Source organism: Rhinopithecus roxellana, chromosome 16, assembly GCF_007565055.1.
Source record: "Rhinopithecus roxellana isolate Shanxi Qingling chromosome 16, ASM756505v1, whole genome shotgun sequence".
NCBI classification, from domain to species: Eukaryota; Metazoa; Chordata; class Mammalia; order Primates; family Cercopithecidae; genus Rhinopithecus; species Rhinopithecus roxellana.
In genome coordinates this window covers 4781303-4800704 of record NC_044564.1, presented here as the reverse complement: position 1 = coordinate 4800704, position 19402 = coordinate 4781303, and the positions used below count along the sequence as shown (strand labels likewise).

Below are 19402 nucleotides of genomic sequence, written 5' to 3'. Positions count from 1 at the left end.
AGTCTTAAATCTTATGTTGTTTTCTTCCTAACATTTATTTCTCCCTTTATTTTTTTTAATTCATGGAAATAGGAAACAACAAGAAAGTATTAGTACCTACTGTGTCTCAAGACCTGTGCTGGAATTAACCCTTAAAAATAGCTTGTGAAAAGGTGGTGTTTTTCCCATTCCACAGAAAAGGAAACTGAACTCTAGAAAAGATGTTGACTAGCCCTAGATCTCTCTCACTGAGAAGTGGTGAAAAATAAAACCAGAAGCCAGGTTTTCCCAAGTCTATATTCTTTGATTAGGCTTATATTCTCAAAGACAAAACTCAACTGAGTGAACTGAGAAATTTCAATTTAAGCCAAGTTCACTTTCCAGAGGGTTTAGACATGGTAAAGGTGACACGGAGGCAAACAGATGAGGTGAATGTTTCAGATGTACCCTCCCAATCAACTACAGCATCAGTTGGTCATGACACATTTTTAGAGGGCTTACCATGTACTTAACTAGGCTGTAGGACTACAGAAGACACCATAAAACTACACAGTGCTTAAGGAATTAATGCAGAGTCAAAAAGTTAAGACATGAATATGTCTATCCATATGCAATTCAGTTTAGCGAACTGAACATCCATGTATGACAGGCACTGTGGGGAGACTCCAACATAGAAGGATACAAGATTCATCATCTTGTATCTTTATTTACTTTTTTTTTTTGTGAGACGGAGTCTCTCTCTGTTGCCTAGGCTTGAGTGCAGTGGCACAATCTCCACTCACTGCAAGCTCTGCCTCCCGGGTTCATGCCATTCTCCTGCCTCAGCCTCCCGTGTAGCTGGGACTACAAGCACCTGCCACCGCACCTGGCTAATTTTTTTGTATGTTTAGTAGAGATGGGGGTTTCACCATGTTAGCCAGCATGGTCTCGATCTCCTGACCTCGTGATCCGCCCGTCTCAGCCTCCCAAAGTGCTGGGATTACAGGCGTGAGCCACCGCGCCCGGCCTGTATCTTTAAAAACAATTGCCCACCCACAAATTAAGGAATTGAACAATGTGGAGAATGAAAGTCAAGTCCTACAAGGAAAGGTTAAAAAACACCCTGTAAAGACAGAAGCATGTACATCATTGTCTCCAACCTTCTGAATGGCTATAGGAAGAAGGGCCTAGATCTCTGTAAAGTGACCCTAGGCCAGATAACCAAAAATAAGCAAATTTTACCTCAATTTTAAAAAGTAACTCTTGGATTAGAGCACTACTTGCTGGAAAATAAAGAAGAATCTTGGATTTCTATTTCTGGATTAAACAGAATAACAAGGACTGGATTTATTTGCCCTATTGCCCACAACATTAAGAAATTAACACACACACACACACACACACACACACACACACACACACCCCAAAGCAGGCAGGTCATGAGGTCAGGAGATTGAGACCATCTTGGCTAACATGGTGAAACCCTATCTCTTTTTAAAATACAAAAAATTAGACAGGCATGGTGGCACGTGCCTGTAGTACCAGCTATTCAGGAGGCTAAGGCAGGAGAATCGCTTGAACCTGGGAGGTGGAGGTTGCAGTGAGCTGAGACAGCACCACTGCACACCAGCCTGGGCAACAGAGTGAGACTCCGTCTCAAACAAACAAACAAACAAAAAGAAAAACATAAAACAAGCTTGTCAACAAGTGGAGATTAGGCAACAAAGTACAGAGATCCTGAAAGATGGAAAACAAATTATGTGAGCCCTAAAATTTCTCCTTGCCCTTAGAGAGTTTTCAAGCCACTGTTCAGGGAGAGGAAATGCCTGACAGATTCCCTGAATTGCCCAGCCAGAGTTCTGAGACCAGGGAAACCAAAGTGATTACAGTTCATAAGACAGAGTAATGGAGAGGAGAGAGCTGCATAGAGGAAAACTTGAAGCGATCTGTGGAGGAGTTCCTGTCAATATTCATTAGAGTACTGATTGATGCATGTATGTGAGAAATCTCCCAAAACAAGGGGATTAGTGAGAACAGTGCCTGAGGCTCATACAAGGGCCAGTAATAGTGCCTGTCTCTACCAGTCATACTGTAAAACCTCAAAATTTATGGGCAACTTTGTAGAGCACACAGAAGAGTTCTCCCTTAGTAGTAGACAATAATTAGCCCTAGACTAAACACTGCTTCAGTTCCATCTAACAAATTTTAAAGATCTAAAGGAATCTTTAGATTTAGCAAGATCTAAAGGAATCAAATTGTTTCTCTATACAAAAGAGCTCAAAAATGTTTTTAGGAATACAAAATATCCAGCATCAAACAAGGCAAGAATCGCAATATCTGGCATCCAATACAAAATTACCTGGCATGCAAAGAGGCAGGAAAATGCATCCCATAATGAGGAGAAAAAAAAAAGTCAATCAATTTAAACTGACCCAGAACTGATCCAGTTGTCAGGATTAGCGAACAAGAACATTAAAAGTTATTGTGACTATATCCCATTTGTAAACAAATTTAAGAAACAGAAAATATTAACGAGACTCAAATTGGACTTCCAAAGGTGAAAATTACAATGTCCAAGATGAAAAATAATGCTGGATGGGATGAACAATAAATTACACTTCACAGAAAGCACTGAAGACATGTACTAGAAACTATCTAAAATGGAATACAGAGATAACAAATAAGTTTTGAAAATGAAAAAAGCATCACTGAGATGAGTAACAACTTAAAGTGATTGAATATACATGTTGTTGGAGGAAAAGAAAAATGGAGGGAGATTTTTTAAATTGACAAAATAATGGTCAAAAATTTTCCAAATTTAATGAAACCATAAACCCATAGATCCAAGAAGCCCAACAAACTCCAAACACAAGAAATAAATGGCTAATAAAGAGAAAAGCTTAGAATCGGTCAGAAAAAAGGATCTCTCTCTCTCTCTCTCTCTAAATATATATATATATGAATTATATATATGGGTGTATATATATATGAATTATATATATGGGTGTGTGTGTGTGTATATATATATATGAACAAAGATAGGAATGATGGCAGATTTATAATTTGAAACAATGCAAACAAGACCGAAGTGTAACATCTTTAATTACTAGGATAAAAATCTGTCAACTTAAAATTTCATGTCCAGCAATAATATCTTACAAAAAAAAATCAGAAAGCATGCATCACTAACTGACAAAATATAAGACATAGTGAAAGACATCCTTTAGGCTGAAAGAAAATGACACTAGATGAAAACATGAATGATCCTCAAAGAAGTGAAGAGTACCAAAGTTAGTATCTACAAGCGTAAATATATAAATCACTTATGTTATTACTTAAATACCTAAAAAAATAATTAAGAAAAAATAATAAAGATAAATTGTGGAATTTTTAACATATATGTGAATAACACATATGACAAAAATTGCATAAGGCTTGGAAGAGAGGAAGAACAGGATACTATTATAAGATTCCTTCCTGTGCTATACTTGAAATAGTATTATATCACTTGAAGGTTAACTATGATATGCTAGGTATTCATGCTGTAAACCCTAAAGCAAACACTAAAATTTTTTTTAAAAGAGTTATTGCTGGCCGGGGGCGGTGGCTCGTGCCTGTAATCCCAGCACTTTGGGAGGCCGAGGTGGGTGGATCACGAGGTCAGGATATTGAGACCATCCTGGTTAACATGGTGAAACCCCGTCTCTACTAAAAAATAAAAAAATTAGCTGGGCGCAGTGGCGGGCACCTGTAGTCCCAGCTACACAGGAGGCTGAGGCAGGAGAATGGTGTGAACCCGGGAGGCGGAGCTTGCAGTGAGCTGAGATTGCGCCACTGCACTCCAGCCTGGGCCACAGAGCCAGACTCTGTCTCAAAAAAAACAAAACAAAAAAAGAGTTATTGCTAATAAAGTCAACAAAGGAGATATAATGGAATCATAAAAACTATCCAAAAGAAGATAGAAAAAGAAGAGAAATAAAAGATGGGATAATATTAAAAAAGAAAAAAGAAAAATGATAAACCTAAGCATACATATATCACATTATTAAGCAGGTCATGGGCTCTAAAATAAATAAGTAAACAAACAAACAAACAAATATCACATTAAATATAAATGGTCTAAACATCCCAACTTTATGGTCTAAGCACCCCAAAGTTAATAATGCCAGCTTGGATTAAAAAATAAGACCCAACTATATACTGTCTTCCAGAAACACACTATTAATATAAAGCAATGATAGTATAAAAGTAAAGTAATGGCCGGGCGCGGTGGCTCAAGCTTGTAATCCCAGCACTTTGGGAGGCCGAGACGGGCGGATCACGAGGTCAGGAGATCGAGACCATCCTGGCTAACACGGTGAAACCCCGTCTCTACTAAAAAACTACAAAAAACTAGCCGGGCGAGGTGGCGGGCGCCTGTAGTCCCAGCTACTCGGGAGGCTGAGGCAGGAGAATGGCGTCAACCCGGGAGGCGGAGCTTGCAGTGAGCTGAGATCTGGCCACTGCACTCCAGCCTGGGCGACAAAGCGAGACTCCGTCTCAAAAAAAAAAAAAAAAAAAAGTAAAGTAATGGCTGGGGACAGTGGCTCACACCTGTAATCCCAGCACTTTGTGAGGGTGAGATGGGCAGATCACCAGAGGTCCAGAGTTTGAGATCAGCTGGCCAACATGGCGAAACCCCATCTCTACTAACAATACAAAAATTAGCTGGGTGTGGTGGCGGGCACCTGTACTCTCAGTTACTCCGGAGGCTGAGGCAGGACAATTGCTTGAACTCAGAAGGCAGAGGTTGCGTTCACTGAGATTGTGCCATTGCACTCCAGCCTGGGCAACAAAAGCGAAATTCTGTCTCAAAAAATAAATAAATAAATAAATAAATAATAAAGTAATAGGAAATGATAGACTTTAATACTAATCAAAAGAAAGCTGGAGTACTTAGACAAAGTAGATTTCAGAAAAAATAATGTAACAGAAATATGGAAGACCATTTCACAATGTAAAGGGATCCATTCATCAAGAGAATATGAAAATTCTAAATGTTTATGAACTTAAATAACAATACCTTCAAAATATATAAAGTAAAAACTGATAAGGCTGCAGAAGAAATAAGTCCATAATTATAATCAGAGGTTTCTATAGCCCTCCCTCAATTATTGACACAAGTAGAAGACAGAAAATCAGAAAGGCTCTAGAAGACTTGAATAACATAATTAACCAATTTTTTCTAACAGGCATTTATAGAACACTCTACCCATAAATAAGTGGATGCACATTATTTTAAAGTGGACACACTGAATACATCAATAGACCATCTAGACCAAAAACTAGTCTCAATAAATTTAAAATGTTTAAAGTCACAAAAACATATTTTCTGACTATAGCCGAATCAAATTAAAAAGCAGTAACAAAAATTTCTGAAAAACTCCAAATATTTGAAAACTAAGTGGCATGCCTCTAAGTAACTCGAGTCAAAGAAGAAAACAAAAGTGAAATTGAAAATACTTTGAACTGAATGAAAATGAAAACACAACATAACACAACCTTTGAGATACTACTAAAGCAGTAGTTAGAGGGAATGCCTACATTACAAGAAAGACCTCAAATCAAGAGCCCCAGTTACCATTTTAAAAATTAAAACACGGAGAAAACCAAACTCAAAGTAAGCTAAACAAATAAAATAATAAAGATTAGAGGATAAATCAATGAAATAGGAAATAGCAAAAACAGATAAAACCAAAAGTTGATTCTTTGAAAATATAAATAAATGTCATAACTATCTAGCCAAACTGATCTAGAAAAAAAAGAGAGGAGACACACATTACCAATATCAAGATGAGACTAACATCACTATGATCTCAACAGATTTCAAAAGAAGAATAACAGAATGTCATAAAAAACTTTTACCAATAAATTTGATAATTTACATGGAATGAACAAGTTCCTTAAAACACACAAGCTGCCAAACATCACTCAAGAAGAAATAGATGATCTAAATAAATCTATATCTATCAAATACCTAAATTAGTATTTAAAAACCTTCTTGCAAGAAAAGGTCTAAGCCCAGATGCCTTCACTGGTGAATTCTACAAAATGATTAAGAAAAAAATACTATCAATTTTAACCAAGCTGATTATCTGAGTTGACAGATACATTTCAGAAAACTGAAAAGAAGAAAATATTTTATAATTCATTTTGTGAGACCAGAATGAACCTAATTAAAATAAACAAACAAACAAACAAAACAGATAAAACAACCTACATTCCTGGGATAAATCTCATATGGTAGGTTGTTTTATAATATGAAAATCTATCAATGTGACTTACCATATTAAATTTAGAGAGATAAACTATACCATCATTTTAATAGACACAGAAAATTCAACATCCATTTCCAATGGAAACAAAGTCTTTGCAGCAGACTAGAAATAGAAGATACCTTCTTTGATGTAATCAAACATTACATTAAAAAACAACAACATACAACTAGCATCATACTTAATGGTGAAAGACTAAATGCCTAAAATTAGAAAAACAGTCAAAGATGTCTGCTCTTACCACTTCTGTTCAATATAGTACTAAGATTCCCAGCTAGAACAATTAGACAAGTAATACATAAATAAATGCCATCAAAATTGGAAAGAAAGAAATATAATTGTCTCTGTATGCAGATGACATGATCATACATACAGAAAACTTTAGGAAGAACTGAGCTTTCTAACACTGGAGGCATGTAATCGGTGCATGTTGAAGTGTTAAAGAGAAAGCAAGACTAGATGATCTCCTAAGATCCTTCCAACACTGGAATTTTTCTGCTGATATGGAAGAGGTACTTCAAGGCAAAGAATGGAGTATGCCAAATAAACGGTAGAGAGAATGAGTGAGTGCACTACATTGAAAGGGAGAAGACTTTCTGCTGAAAGGGTCAAGCACCCTTGTGGAAGAAGCAACACTTGAGTTTTGATGTAGACTCTGCATGGTCTATAAGAACAAGCACTGTGCTGGGCATAAGACAGACCTGGTTACAAAGCCTAACTCTGCCATACGTGTTTATGGGACTTTAGGAAAGTCACATATGTCTTTGGGATTTACTTATTTTATCTGTAGAACAAAGTTCATGATCATTCTTAAGTTACATTGTTTTTTGTTTGTTTGTTTTTATTTGTGAGAAGAACAGCATGCTATGGAGATGTGATAGAGATGTGAAGCATTATTGTTAAAGTGTAAACCCACTGTTGGAGGACTTTCATTTCCCTTGGTTATCTGTGGTTTACAAACCTCTGCTATTATAAAACAGCACTCCAGAAGGACAAAGACACACACGCGCACACACACGCACACGCACACACACAAAATACACACCCACCCATTCACAGACAGTGGTAAATCTCACCCACATAAAAATAATGTATATGCAGATAATACAAACACACAGACACTTCAGTTTGCCTGTGCATACTCAGATACACAGTCTTGAACAAACACATATGCATGCACTCCATACAGAGTCAAAAGTCCGAATTAACCAAGTTTGAAAGATGAGACAAAATCAGCTGCCCAATTACTGTTCCATGACCCGTCCCTCTGTGACAGTGATGTCCACTCCAGTCTGTTTTGTCTCTTTCAGTCAATAATGTGGAAAAAGCCACATCAATCCCAGGAGACCTATTAGCAGCCAACTTGACTTCTCATGTTGTCCATAACCTGGGCCTTTCTTTTTCCAACTTCTCTTACATTCACAGCCTCATTTTATCACTTTCTTCTGAATTTCAGAGGAATCAAAGCAAAAATAGCCCAGAGAGGAATGGGAGAGGTGTAGGAGAGAGACAGGTAGAAAACAGGAAGACAGAAACAGAAAAGGGAACAATAAAGATCCTTTTATTCATTTATTATTCATTCAGTCAACTCATATTTGAATGTCAGACTTTGTGATAGGTGTTGGAAATTCAACTATGACTAACACAGAAACGCCATCTTACCTCTTGGAGTTTATAATTTAATTGGGCAAATAATTATACTTCTTCAATTCTTTAAATAGCCAAGTCTTGGTTCAGGATTAAAATTATAAATTTGAGGAGATATCACAAGCTGAATAACCTTGGATCAGTCTCAATGTTCTAATCTGTGAAATGGGCACAATAATCACTAACCCTCCTAAAACTGCGAGGATTAAGATGCGGAACAAAGCACTTAGCTCAGTGCCTGGCACAAAAAATAGATGTCTAATTGATGTTTTCTGGCTGGAAAATAATAATTGCTGAATGGAAGTCTCAACAGAGAACAGAAGATGTAAGCCCCAGTACAGATCACAGGTGAACACTTCGCTTCTTGGCAGTGTCAAAGATTTAGAACTCAGAAATAATGTTCTGAGTGATAATCAAAGGTATTCCTCTTAAAAGCCAACATTCTCAAATGCTCCTGCCTGCTAGAATCACTTCCAATTATCTCTTTCCCAGCACTAGTTAATGAAGACTCCAAGTGTATCTCACTAGAAACCCAATTGTGTGAATTTCCTTACCTCAGTTCCAGAGATAATATATTACAGATCAAGCCCTTCAAGCAAGAGTCCTGCAGGCCTTCCCAGAGAGAAAAAGGTCAAATTGCCTTCAGAATCAACTAGTTTTTTGACATAATATTTTGAAGGTCCAACTCAGAGAATCAGAAACTCTTTCTAACTGCAACTTGCTATCTTTCCTTGCTCAAATTCATACAAAACAGCACACAAGGATGGACAGCAAAAAATCACTAAACAATGAAATCTTCCAATGCCTTCCCAAGACAGATGAGACCAAGTCTCCAAAGAAAGTAGAAAATCCCAGTTTCCCTCTTCTGTCATACCATCCCAAGAAAATGGGAACTCATGTACCTACCTGTGTACAGGTCAGTGTCTGTGTATTCATCCACTTTCTTATGCTGCAGAATATAGTCAGAAACCTTGGTCCCAATAGCCGGCTGAACATCCACCCACTCCAAGGAAACCACAGTACTGGAGGGCTCCACTGTTGGGGACAGCCGCAGCCTACAGGGAATAAACAGGAAGATTCTTGTTTGGCAGCCAGCACCAGCTGGGGCCCAAAAGAGTCAGCATGTGTCAAAGTGAAGCACAGGTTTCAGTCTGAATTTAAATCTTGATTCCACCCATGATCACCAACTTGCATGACCTTAGGCAAGTTATTTCCCCTCTCATGGCCTCCGTTTCTCATCCATAACATGGGAAGACAGGGAGCCACCTTTCAAGATCAATGTAGAATTTCATAAATTAATCCATGCACACAATATGTGCTCAATGGCAGTTTATCAGTTTTCCATATATTTATACTGTATTCTCAATGATGCTTCACTTTCAATTAAATTGGCAGTGCCTTCAAACAAAGGAACTTTCCACTTTTCTGCCATTCTCTTTAATACCCACAATGTATTAGCTAACTTTTTAATATCCTTAAGTAAATACACTATTGAAAGGAGCAAAAATCCTGGAGTAAATCTTTTTGCAATGCAAGAAAAAAAAATAGAATGATTAAAGGTTAGAACTAGAATGGTCCTTAGAGTTGATGAAGTTTAACTCCCTCATTTCACAAAATGGGGAAAGGCTCAAAAAAAGGAAACAGTTTGCACAAGGTCACACAGCAAGCTGAGGACAGGACCATGATGGTGACTTTGCTTATCCTTATCCCAGAATCCTTTTTTCAACAATACCACACTGTCTCTTCAAAGACCATCTTATAACGTGATTCTTCTCATCCACAGAGGTCGATTATGGGACTTTATTTTCCAGTATTGGTTCCCGCCCCTCTCTTATGCTTCTCACACCACTTCTCCCTCTTCATCGCATGCCTGCAACCACAGTGACCTTTCTTTACTTCCTCAGATGGTGAATTTCCAGTGTCTGGCCCTTCACATATGCTGTTCCTTCTGCCTGAGACATGAGTCTCATCACTTGTTGCCTGGCTGGTGTCTACCCTAATTTAGGTCTCTTCAGAGAGCTTTCCTGGACTATTCCCTCTCTCTTCCAACTAAAACATCTCCCCATTATTCTCCCTAATAGCATGTCTTTGTTTCTTTTTCATATTTTTCTTATTAAAATGATTTGGTTGTTGAGACAGGGTCTCACTCTGTCACTCGGGCTGGAGTGCAGTGGTGAAAGCTTGGATCACTGCAGCCTTGAATTCCTGGCCTCAAGTGATCCTCCCACCTCAGCCTCCATAGTCGCTGGGACTACAGGCATGTGCCACCACACGGGCTATTTTTTTTTTTTTTTTTTTTTTTTTTGTAGAGACGAGGTCTCACTATGTTGCCCAAGCTGGTCTCAACTCCTGGCCTCAAGAGATCCTCCCGCCTCAGCCTCCTAAAGTGCTGGGATTACAGGCATGAGCCATGGTGCTGAGCCCTTATTTAAACTTTTAAATTGTATTTTCCTGTTTTTGTTTTGGCATCTATCTCCTCCGTTAAATTGTCCGTTCCCTAAGTACATGGACTGTGCCGATCTTGTTTCGCAGAAGAGGTTCTCTAGTTTTGTTTTGTTGTTTTTTAATCTCAATAGCCCCACTATCCAACACAAGACATGACAAAGTAGTCAGCTGCCTACAAGCTTTTGCTGAATGGTTGCCTGAAGGAAGAAATGATGAACTGAGTGGCATCATTTAAAACAAGCACACACTGCAATATCAGTGTCCGCTCCTGTGCCACAATTCTGTTCTGCCAAAGCTCCCTTCTTTCCTAAAAAAGGAAGTAGCCTCCAGGGTCTTTGGGGATCTTGTTAGGCACCCTGGCAGCAAAAGCAAGTCATGGCATGGGCTGGCAGGACAGGAGTGTGAGTCCATGGAAAGGAATGGCCAAAGGAAAAGGGGCCATACATACGTACACCGGCTGCGGAAGGGGGCTGCAGTTGGGGAGCCCACTGGCATCAAAGGCGCTGAGGTCACACCTGCACCAGTCATCGATCACATCTCCTTTCCCTGAGCACCAGTAAGAACTCATCAGTGCACTCTTGAAGGCCTGGAAAAAAGGAGGACAGAGTAGACAATGATGACAATAGGGGAGAGATCGAGAGAAAACATGCTGGTGGCCATGATGTGAGCCATCGAGGGCTTTAGAGCAGCCCCTTTAAGCACAAGACCCCACCTATTCCCTAAATCCCTTGCACTCTACTATCAGGTTCTCCCATCCTGGGCCATCCCCTCCCCAGGAGCCAGAAGGATCATTGAGAAACAATAAAAACTATATCCATTGATAGTGTCCCCTGGGCTTGGCACTCCACCTGTGTTAACTTACTTAATCTTCACAACAACCTCACACAATAGATACTATTATTATAATTTCCCATTTTACAAGTTGGAAAACTGAAGCACACAGAAAGTAAATAACTTGACTGAGGTTTACGATAGTAAGTGACAGAGCTAGGATCCAATCCAAGGTAATCTGCCTCCAAAGCCTGCCCTCTTATTAAACACCTTGCTGCACTGCCTTTTATAGAAGTCTGACCATCTCATTGCCCTGCTTAAAAACCTTCAAAGGTTTCCCACAGTCTTCAGGATAAAAATCTAAATGCCTTGTTCTCACCCCTGGCCACCTTTTCATCTCTCACCACTCTCCTGACCTTCTTGGCACAGTATTATCCGTTCTCATGTACCCACATCATTTCCACCAACAGTGAATTCCTGTTTATGTAAAATGTGCTCTAAATCAGGAGCCAGAAAACAGTTTCTGTAAAGGGCCAGAGAGTAAGCATTTCTGGCTTCAGGACAAGATAGACTCTTCCACAATTACTTAACACTGCCTTTGTAGCATGAAAGTGGCATAGATGATACTTTACATGAATTGGCATGGTTGTGTTCCTATAAAACTTTATTTACAAAGACAAGTAGTAGGCTAGATTAGGTCTGAGGGCCACAGTTTGCTGACCTTTGCTCTAAATGATAATCAATGTTCTATTTAATTGGAACATGCTTCATAGTCTTTTTAAAACACATACACACACACACGCACACACACACGCACACACACTCCATTCTATGCCTGGAATATTCCCCTCTCTGCACTCCAGTTTACTCTTTTGGTCTCAAATAGGAAACATTCTTTTCTCTGGGAAGCGCACCATAACTTTCTTAAGTCTAGAACCATGCTCCTCTTCTGGACACCGTAACACACTAGACCATACCTACCAACACATTTCCTTGCCTGTCTCACCAATAAACACTGGTCCCACCAAGGGCAAGGGCCAGGCCTTAGTCACATGAATATTCTTGTGGGACCTAGCACAGTTATTCAGTCAACGGTTAGTAAATACATGAATGCACATTGAAAAATAGATTGCTAATATTTGGCAGTAAAGAACTTGGAAGGCACTTTTTCAGTTTAGCACAGGACAGGACTCAAGTTTTACCTTCTACTTTGTTCCCCTCCCTTGGGCTCTGATGTGGAAGATAACTTCAGAGTGTGCTTGATGCTAATACTGACATTTCAACGCATTGCAGATTCTGAATGAATGACTGCTGTCTTTAAAACGTAAGGATTTCAGATAATGTTGATCTCTTATTCCTTTGTGCTTTGCCTGCTCTGTATGATGGCCTTATTTTTCATTTCTTTCATATTTTTTACTTTTTTGATATGCTTTTAAATAAAAGTTGCACACCGCTAAGGGCACTTGATTACCAAGATACCACTTTTTTCATTCTGCATTGTCTAAAAGACTCAAGTAGAACATGTTTGTATAAAGTGGGTCTGGGGTCTCCCTTCTGAGTGATCCAGAGCACAGATCTAGAAGGAGACGGTGTCTATCAAGAGTGTTCCTGTGTAAGCTTCCATCTCATTTCTCCTGGAAGTTGACAAAAACTCTCCAATTATTCCTGCCACACATTCTTATCCATATCATCTCCTAGGGATGAATGAATGAATGATCAAATTTCACCTGAGTTAAGTGTCGTGACCCAAAGAAATAAAAAACAATTATAATAAAAGCTAATGTTCATGAAACACTAAACGGCACAGTACATGGTACTTTAAGTGTATTAAAATGTAATAATCACAATGGTCCTGAGCCACAGATATTATGATTCTCATTTATATATAAGAAAACTAGGAATCAGAGCAGTCAAGCAATTTTCCCAAGATCACACAGCAAGTAAATGGTGGAAACAGAATCCCAACCCAGATTTCTGTGACTCCCAAGTGCAGGTCTTTTCTGTTCAACAATTCTGAGCCATGGGATTAATCCCAAGTAGGGTTGCCAGATTCAGTAAATTAAAACACAGCGTGCTCAGTTAAATTCAAATTCCAGGTGACATGTTTTTAGTGTAAGTATATTTCATAAACGATTTGTATATAAAGTGCCTGGGCCAGGGTGTGTCACACAGTAAGAGAACGGTTCCTACTAGGTGCCAGAACCTATGCTGAGAACAAATGTCCATTCTCTAGCCAGCACCAGAAGGAGGCACTCTCATGAGAACAGAAACCAGATGTGACTACATGAGGTCATGCTGACTGTTAGACCTTTTCTCGCTCCCTTTGCAGGTTCCCCCTTAGTAAAATTAATGTGCTTAACTACTGATGGCTTAAAATTCTGTAACATCTCCAGCCAGCACTGAAGGCTTAATTACCATAACGGTGAAAACCAGGGCCGTGGGTGAAAGTGACACAGATGGGAAGGTTGCACTGGACCCCAGCAATGGGAAGAGAGAGAGCATACTCTGTGTGTGTGTGTGTGTGTGTGTGTGTGTGTGCGCGCGCGCGCGTGTGTGTTTGGTTTTTATAATAAATAGGAACTTGAGCTTGTGGAAAACAAAACAGGAAATCTCTCTGGACTTTGTGAGTTTCACCATCCAGGCAGTTCTTCGGAAGAAATCCTGCCTGTAAGAATCCACATCCACTGGCTCTTTCCCAAAACCCCGAGGAACAGAATGGGGACTGGTGCAATAGCCAGGCAAATACTGGTTAGAACACAAACACACCCTGATAAAAGACCAACATCAAACAGGGAGTCCTCGTAAGGCTGCAGAAGCCAGCACTGGGTCAATGCAGGATCACTCTTTCCTTACCTCTTCTGTCCTTGCAACACTCCATCCAGAGTCCAATTAGATCCCGGGGGAGGAAAATCATAGAATGTTCCAACTTCACAGGACTCTGTAAATCATCTAACCTAATCCATTTTACAGATGCAGATACAGTGACCCGGAGATGCTAGCTGGCTGGACCAAGGTGATAGAACAACTTTATGATGAAACTACTCTATCCCTCAGTTGAGTGCTCAAAATTACCCATTGAGATGGATACTCAATACCCACTTACAGAAAAGCATGGAGGGACAGGGAGGGACTTGAACTAAAGCCCATTTGAATCCTTGTACCCTTGACCTTAGTAGGTAACATAGGAACAATAAATGGCAATATTTCATCCAAAATTTCCTGTTCAGCTGCTCTGCTTGGGTCATGTGCTTATGTGTGTGCGTGTGTTGTTTGCATGCGTATGTGTCTCTGTGTGTGTGAGAGAAAATGAAACCTTACACCGGAGGCATTGTTGACTCCTAGCTTTTGAATAAGTAGAGGGACCTAAGAAACAAATTCTGTACTTAATGGCTATATTTGCATGGCCATTGGTTTTCATAACAAAGAACGTTTGCATTTCCACAACTTGTAAATGCTTCCAACTTCTGGCTAATTAGCTAGCAAACCAAGCTGGGCAAGAGGAGAAAACAGCCACAAAAATATTAAGCAATCAAAAAAACTAGAATGTATTTCTGACTCTCTTGTTACTTTCCTTTTTGAACTTGCATAAAAGATTCCTCATTCTTAACCTCAATTTCCCTATCCACAAATGAGGGGATAGAAGATATGTTTTCTAAGGTTTAAGTTCAGTACACATTCAGTGAACTTCCTACTACATACCTTATGCCTTCCAGAAACTAAGAAAGGGGATTAACAAGACCAAGTCACTAATTTCAAAGGACCTGTAATTTATTAGCAAAGATACACACATAAACAATTACAATTACTATAGTTCAAATGCTATGAAGTAATACACATAGAAGGCTATGAGAATACAGAAGGAAGGGGGCTCTTCTAGCTCTAAAACTATGACAATGTCTTAGGAATCTTAAACTTTAGGTAAACACCCTGTACTTAAGATATTTAGAAACATCTACACAGAATGTCACTAAGTCCATGAATTAAATTCCACACTCTATACTTCAAATGACTGTAATTTTTACACTAAAAAATATTCTCATGTGCTAATACCAAGTCAGTTATTTTTGATACTAAGATGGTTCTGGTCTGTATGACTCCAAAACGATGCTCTGAAGTCCTTACTAACGCCTAATGGATTTCATCTCCACAGTATTAACAAACTTGGTCATATGACTGCTTAACCCATAACAAATGAGGTGGGGAAAGGCTTTCTAGAGAAAAAAACAATCTATTATCTTTTTACCAACTGGCTACATTTTAGGACCAGACACAGTATCTAGCATTTAATATAAGGCAGTCAATGTTTGTTTAATTAAAAGTTCACATGGAATGCTGAATAAAACAAACCAAATAAATGATAAAAAGCAAAGAAAATGTGTGTGTATGTTTGTGATCCTCTTCTCCCCAGCATTACTTGTATCTCCCATGTCAGTTTGGTGCTTCCAGTCAAAAAGTGGTGGTCAACCCTCTACCTTATAAGGCTTCTCAAAACCAACCTCCCGATTGGGCGGAGTGGCTCACACCTGTAATCCCAGCACTTTGGAAGGCCAAGATGGGTGGATCACGAGGTCAGGAGTTCAAGACCAGTCTGGCCAACATGGTGAAACCCCATCTCTACTAAAAATACAAAAATTAGTCAGGTGTGGTGGTGGGTGCCTGTAATCCCAGCTACTCGGGAGGCTGAGGAAGAATTGCTTGAACCCGGGAGGTGGAGACTGCAGTGAGCTGAGATTGCACCACTGTACTCCAGCCTAGGTGACAGGGCAAGACTCTGTCTTGGAAGAAAAAAAAACTCCCCACTCTGGCCCCACCACTGTCTCCCTGGTGCTGCCCATTCTATAAGCACTTGCTATGGCCTTTGGACTAGTCTCTCCACTCTCATGTTGCCTTCTCCAGCATGTCCTCTCACAACTTTCTAAAACATCACAACTTATTCTATCCTCTCACTCAGAGCCTTTTGAATGTTCCACACTTTCTGTTTAAAGCCTCCACTGATTCAATCTCCTTTGTTCTTCAGCTTATGACTCTCCTCCCATCTAAACCCCCTTGCACCCCTCTCTGTGATCTAGCCCATGCCAACTTCTTACAGTAGTGCATGCACTATTTCATACCCACAAGCCTTTTCTCATGCTGTGCCTTTGGTCCGAAGTGCCCTTTTCCTACTTCTTCCTCCTTACTGAACTCTAGGAAGGAGGTGTGGACCCTGCCACACCTTGAGAGATTTTGTCCCTCTCTCCTCTCATTCAATTTTTACAAATTTCATATTTCCTTGAAACTTGCTTATTTGTGTGTCCTTATCGCCTATCAAACTGTGAACTTCTCCATGGTAAGGTCACAAATTTGTGTTTTTTGTTTTTTTGAGACAGAGTCTCCCTCTGTTGCCCAGGCTGGAGTACAGTGGCACGATATTGGCTCACTGCAATCTCTGCCTCCTGGGTTCAAGAGATTCTCCTGCCTCAGCCTCCTGAGTAGCTGGGACAGCAGGCATGCACCACCATGCCTGGTTAGTTTTTGTATTTTTTTTTGTTTGTTTTTGTTTTTAGTAGAGACAGGGTTTCATCATGTTGGCCAGGCTGGTCTCGAAATCCTGATCTCAAGGGATCTGCCTGCCTCAGCCTCTCAAAGTGCTGGGATTATAGGCATAAGTCACTGCACCCAGACAAGGTCATAAATTTGATTCATCTCTGTGTCCCTACCTTCAAGAAAAAGAGTGAACACATAGGGCACCCAAAATATGTTTTAAATACGTTATAAACATACTTATATTTAAATATGTTTTAAATATAAAATAGGATGTTCTGCCAAGGATTAAACTTGTGCACTTGATATTATTGTGTTCTTCTAACAAAAGAGATGACAGAAATGAATCTCTTTTGGTCACCATAAAAAGCCTAAATTACCTTGATGCCATTGAAAGGAGATTGGGGTGGACTATGGAGGCAGAGTCCCTTTTGGAGACAATTGTGATCACAGCTTGGAGGAGAGTGGGCTTGATAGCTTTTTTGCCCAGAAGTTTTTGAAGATATAAAATAAGAAGCTTCTAGGGCCTAGAGAGATGGGAGGTGAAGAGACAGTGGTTGACATCCCAGCTTTATAGGGAAACACATATTGTGTAGTTGATCAGGACGGAACTGATGAACATGGGAAGGATTGAAGAGGTTATCATAGCAGTGTCTGCAAAAAAAAAGCAAAATAGAGGTTTCTAGCCCAGTCTGGAACTCTGGATAGGATCTACCTGGGCCATTTGCCATCTGTCATCAGCATATCTCCTCATAATGGCTGCAGAAGATTCCAATTACCCATTTCCCTGGTAGCCATAGGAGATAGGGTACAGGGGCTGGAGGCCCAACTCCTTAGGAATGAAACAAGACCTGCCCATCTGTTCTGACAGTGAGAAGGCAATTAATTGGTCGTTCTTTTACAAATCAATGAATGTATAATTAAGTAGCATGTGTAAAAACACATAAAGGGAGAAAAGTAGGTAGTGTTAGTTGACTTAAATCTTCTTATTCCCAAACAAAACAGGAAGTCAAGTGAGGTGAGTCATGTCAAAAATTGCTTGGAAAAGGGAGAAACTAGGGAGTAGCCAAGCAATGGGAAGTAGAACCCTTAAACTACATATATATCCCAGAAGCTAGAGGGCTCTGAAGTGCATACAAGCATATTCATTGGCACTGATTCTTGGCATTTCAGATCTAGAAGGGCCCTGAGACATGAAGCTGGTCCTTACAACTCTGCACAGACTAGGAGGCCCAAAGAAGAGAAACATTCACTACACCAAATTGCCTACATTTGGTCCTGGGTTCAAACCACCAACTTCTGTCATTTTAGTAGAAAGCAAGCATAACAACAGCATTTACTGAGAGGGTGGTAAGCACTTTAATATACATTACATCATTTAATCATGTCAATAGCCTTATGTAGTAGTTTTGCTGTTCCTAGCCCCATTTTATAGATTAGGAAACTGAGGTCTGAAGGTTAAAATAGCCTGTTCAAGGTCACCCTCTAAAATGTAGTAGAACCAGGACTTGAACTCAAGCCACCTAATCCTGAAGCCCATGCTGTCAGCCACTATAACCATAAGCAATGTTCTCACTGAAGTAGAGAATATTAATAATTACATGCTATTTATTGAGTACTTACTACAAGCCAGGCACTGTTCTAAGTTCTTTTTATGTATTACTCCTCACAACACCCTAAGTACTTTAGCAATATTAACTCATTAACTTTTCCCAACAACCTGTGAGCTAGGTGTAGTCATTATGTCCAATTTGCATTTGTTTCCAAGGTCACATAGCTGGTAAGTGGTAGAGCCAGGCTTTGAATTCTGGACATTTGGCTTAAACCAGGAAATCTATGCTTTGAAATATAAAGTCTCCATATAAAAGACAATCCATTTATTTAAAATGTTATTCACACCCCTGAGTCCACCCACCTTTAGCATATCTTGGGATTTTTCACTGTACAAATGAGAATGGACCAATGAAAATATCATAATGAAATTGCAATTTTATGAGTCAAATGTCAGCAATATCATATAGTTCAATGTAATAGAAGCCATAAGTGTGAATGAAATCACACAGAAAAAGTACAGAGCATGAAAAGAGTAAAGAGACATAGATAAGAGAATCCAAGGGAACGCCAACATTTTCTAATTTACTGTGTGACCTCAGTAAGCCTCCTCCCCTCCTTGGGTCTTACTGTCACCTGTTAGTTTCTTCAAGTTGGACATTCAAATCACACCATTGCTATTTCTGATCACTTTCTCACTTATGTTAAGATTTAGCTGTTTCTCAAAGCTGGCCATAATTTCCCCATCCCTTTTAGAACTTCCCATCCTAGATACACTGACTAGAATTGACTCTAAGCAGGCTAATCTATGGAGACAGTAAAAGGATCCGTGGTTTCCAGAAGTTAGGGAGAAGTGAAGGATGAATAAGCAGAGCACAAAGGATTTACAGGGCAGTGAAAATACTTTTTGTGATACTATACTGGTGTATACATGGAATTATACATCTGTAAAAACCCATAGAAAGTACAACCTCAACAGGGAACCCTCTCATAAACTATGGACTTTGGGTACTAATGATGTGTCAATGCAGGTTCATTGACTGTGGCAAATGTACCACTCTGGTGGAGATGTTAATAGCGTGGGAGGCTATGTGTATATGGGGTAGAGGGTATATGGGAATTCTCTGCTCACTTTAGCTGAGAACATAAAACTGCTCTAGAGAAAGTCTATTTGACTTCCTGCCAGTTGGCATCCT

At 39.6% G+C, this 19402-nt stretch overlaps 1 protein-coding gene across 1 annotated transcript in view; it reads right to left on the bottom strand.

The window, feature by feature from the left end:
• Positions 1 to 8787: 8787 nt before the first annotated feature.
• The window catches only part of LOC104676241 (astrotactin-2), an 809378-nt gene continuing 798763 nt past the window's right edge, over positions 8788 to 19402 (bottom strand). The window contains exons 17-18 of the mRNA XM_030920120.1: positions 10817 to 10950; positions 8788 to 8974 (exon numbers count right to left, since the gene is read on the bottom strand). Coding sequence (XP_030775980.1) covers positions 8788 to 8974; positions 10817 to 10950 — 321 coding nt within the window. The remainder of the gene's footprint in view (positions 8975 to 10816; positions 10951 to 19402) is intronic.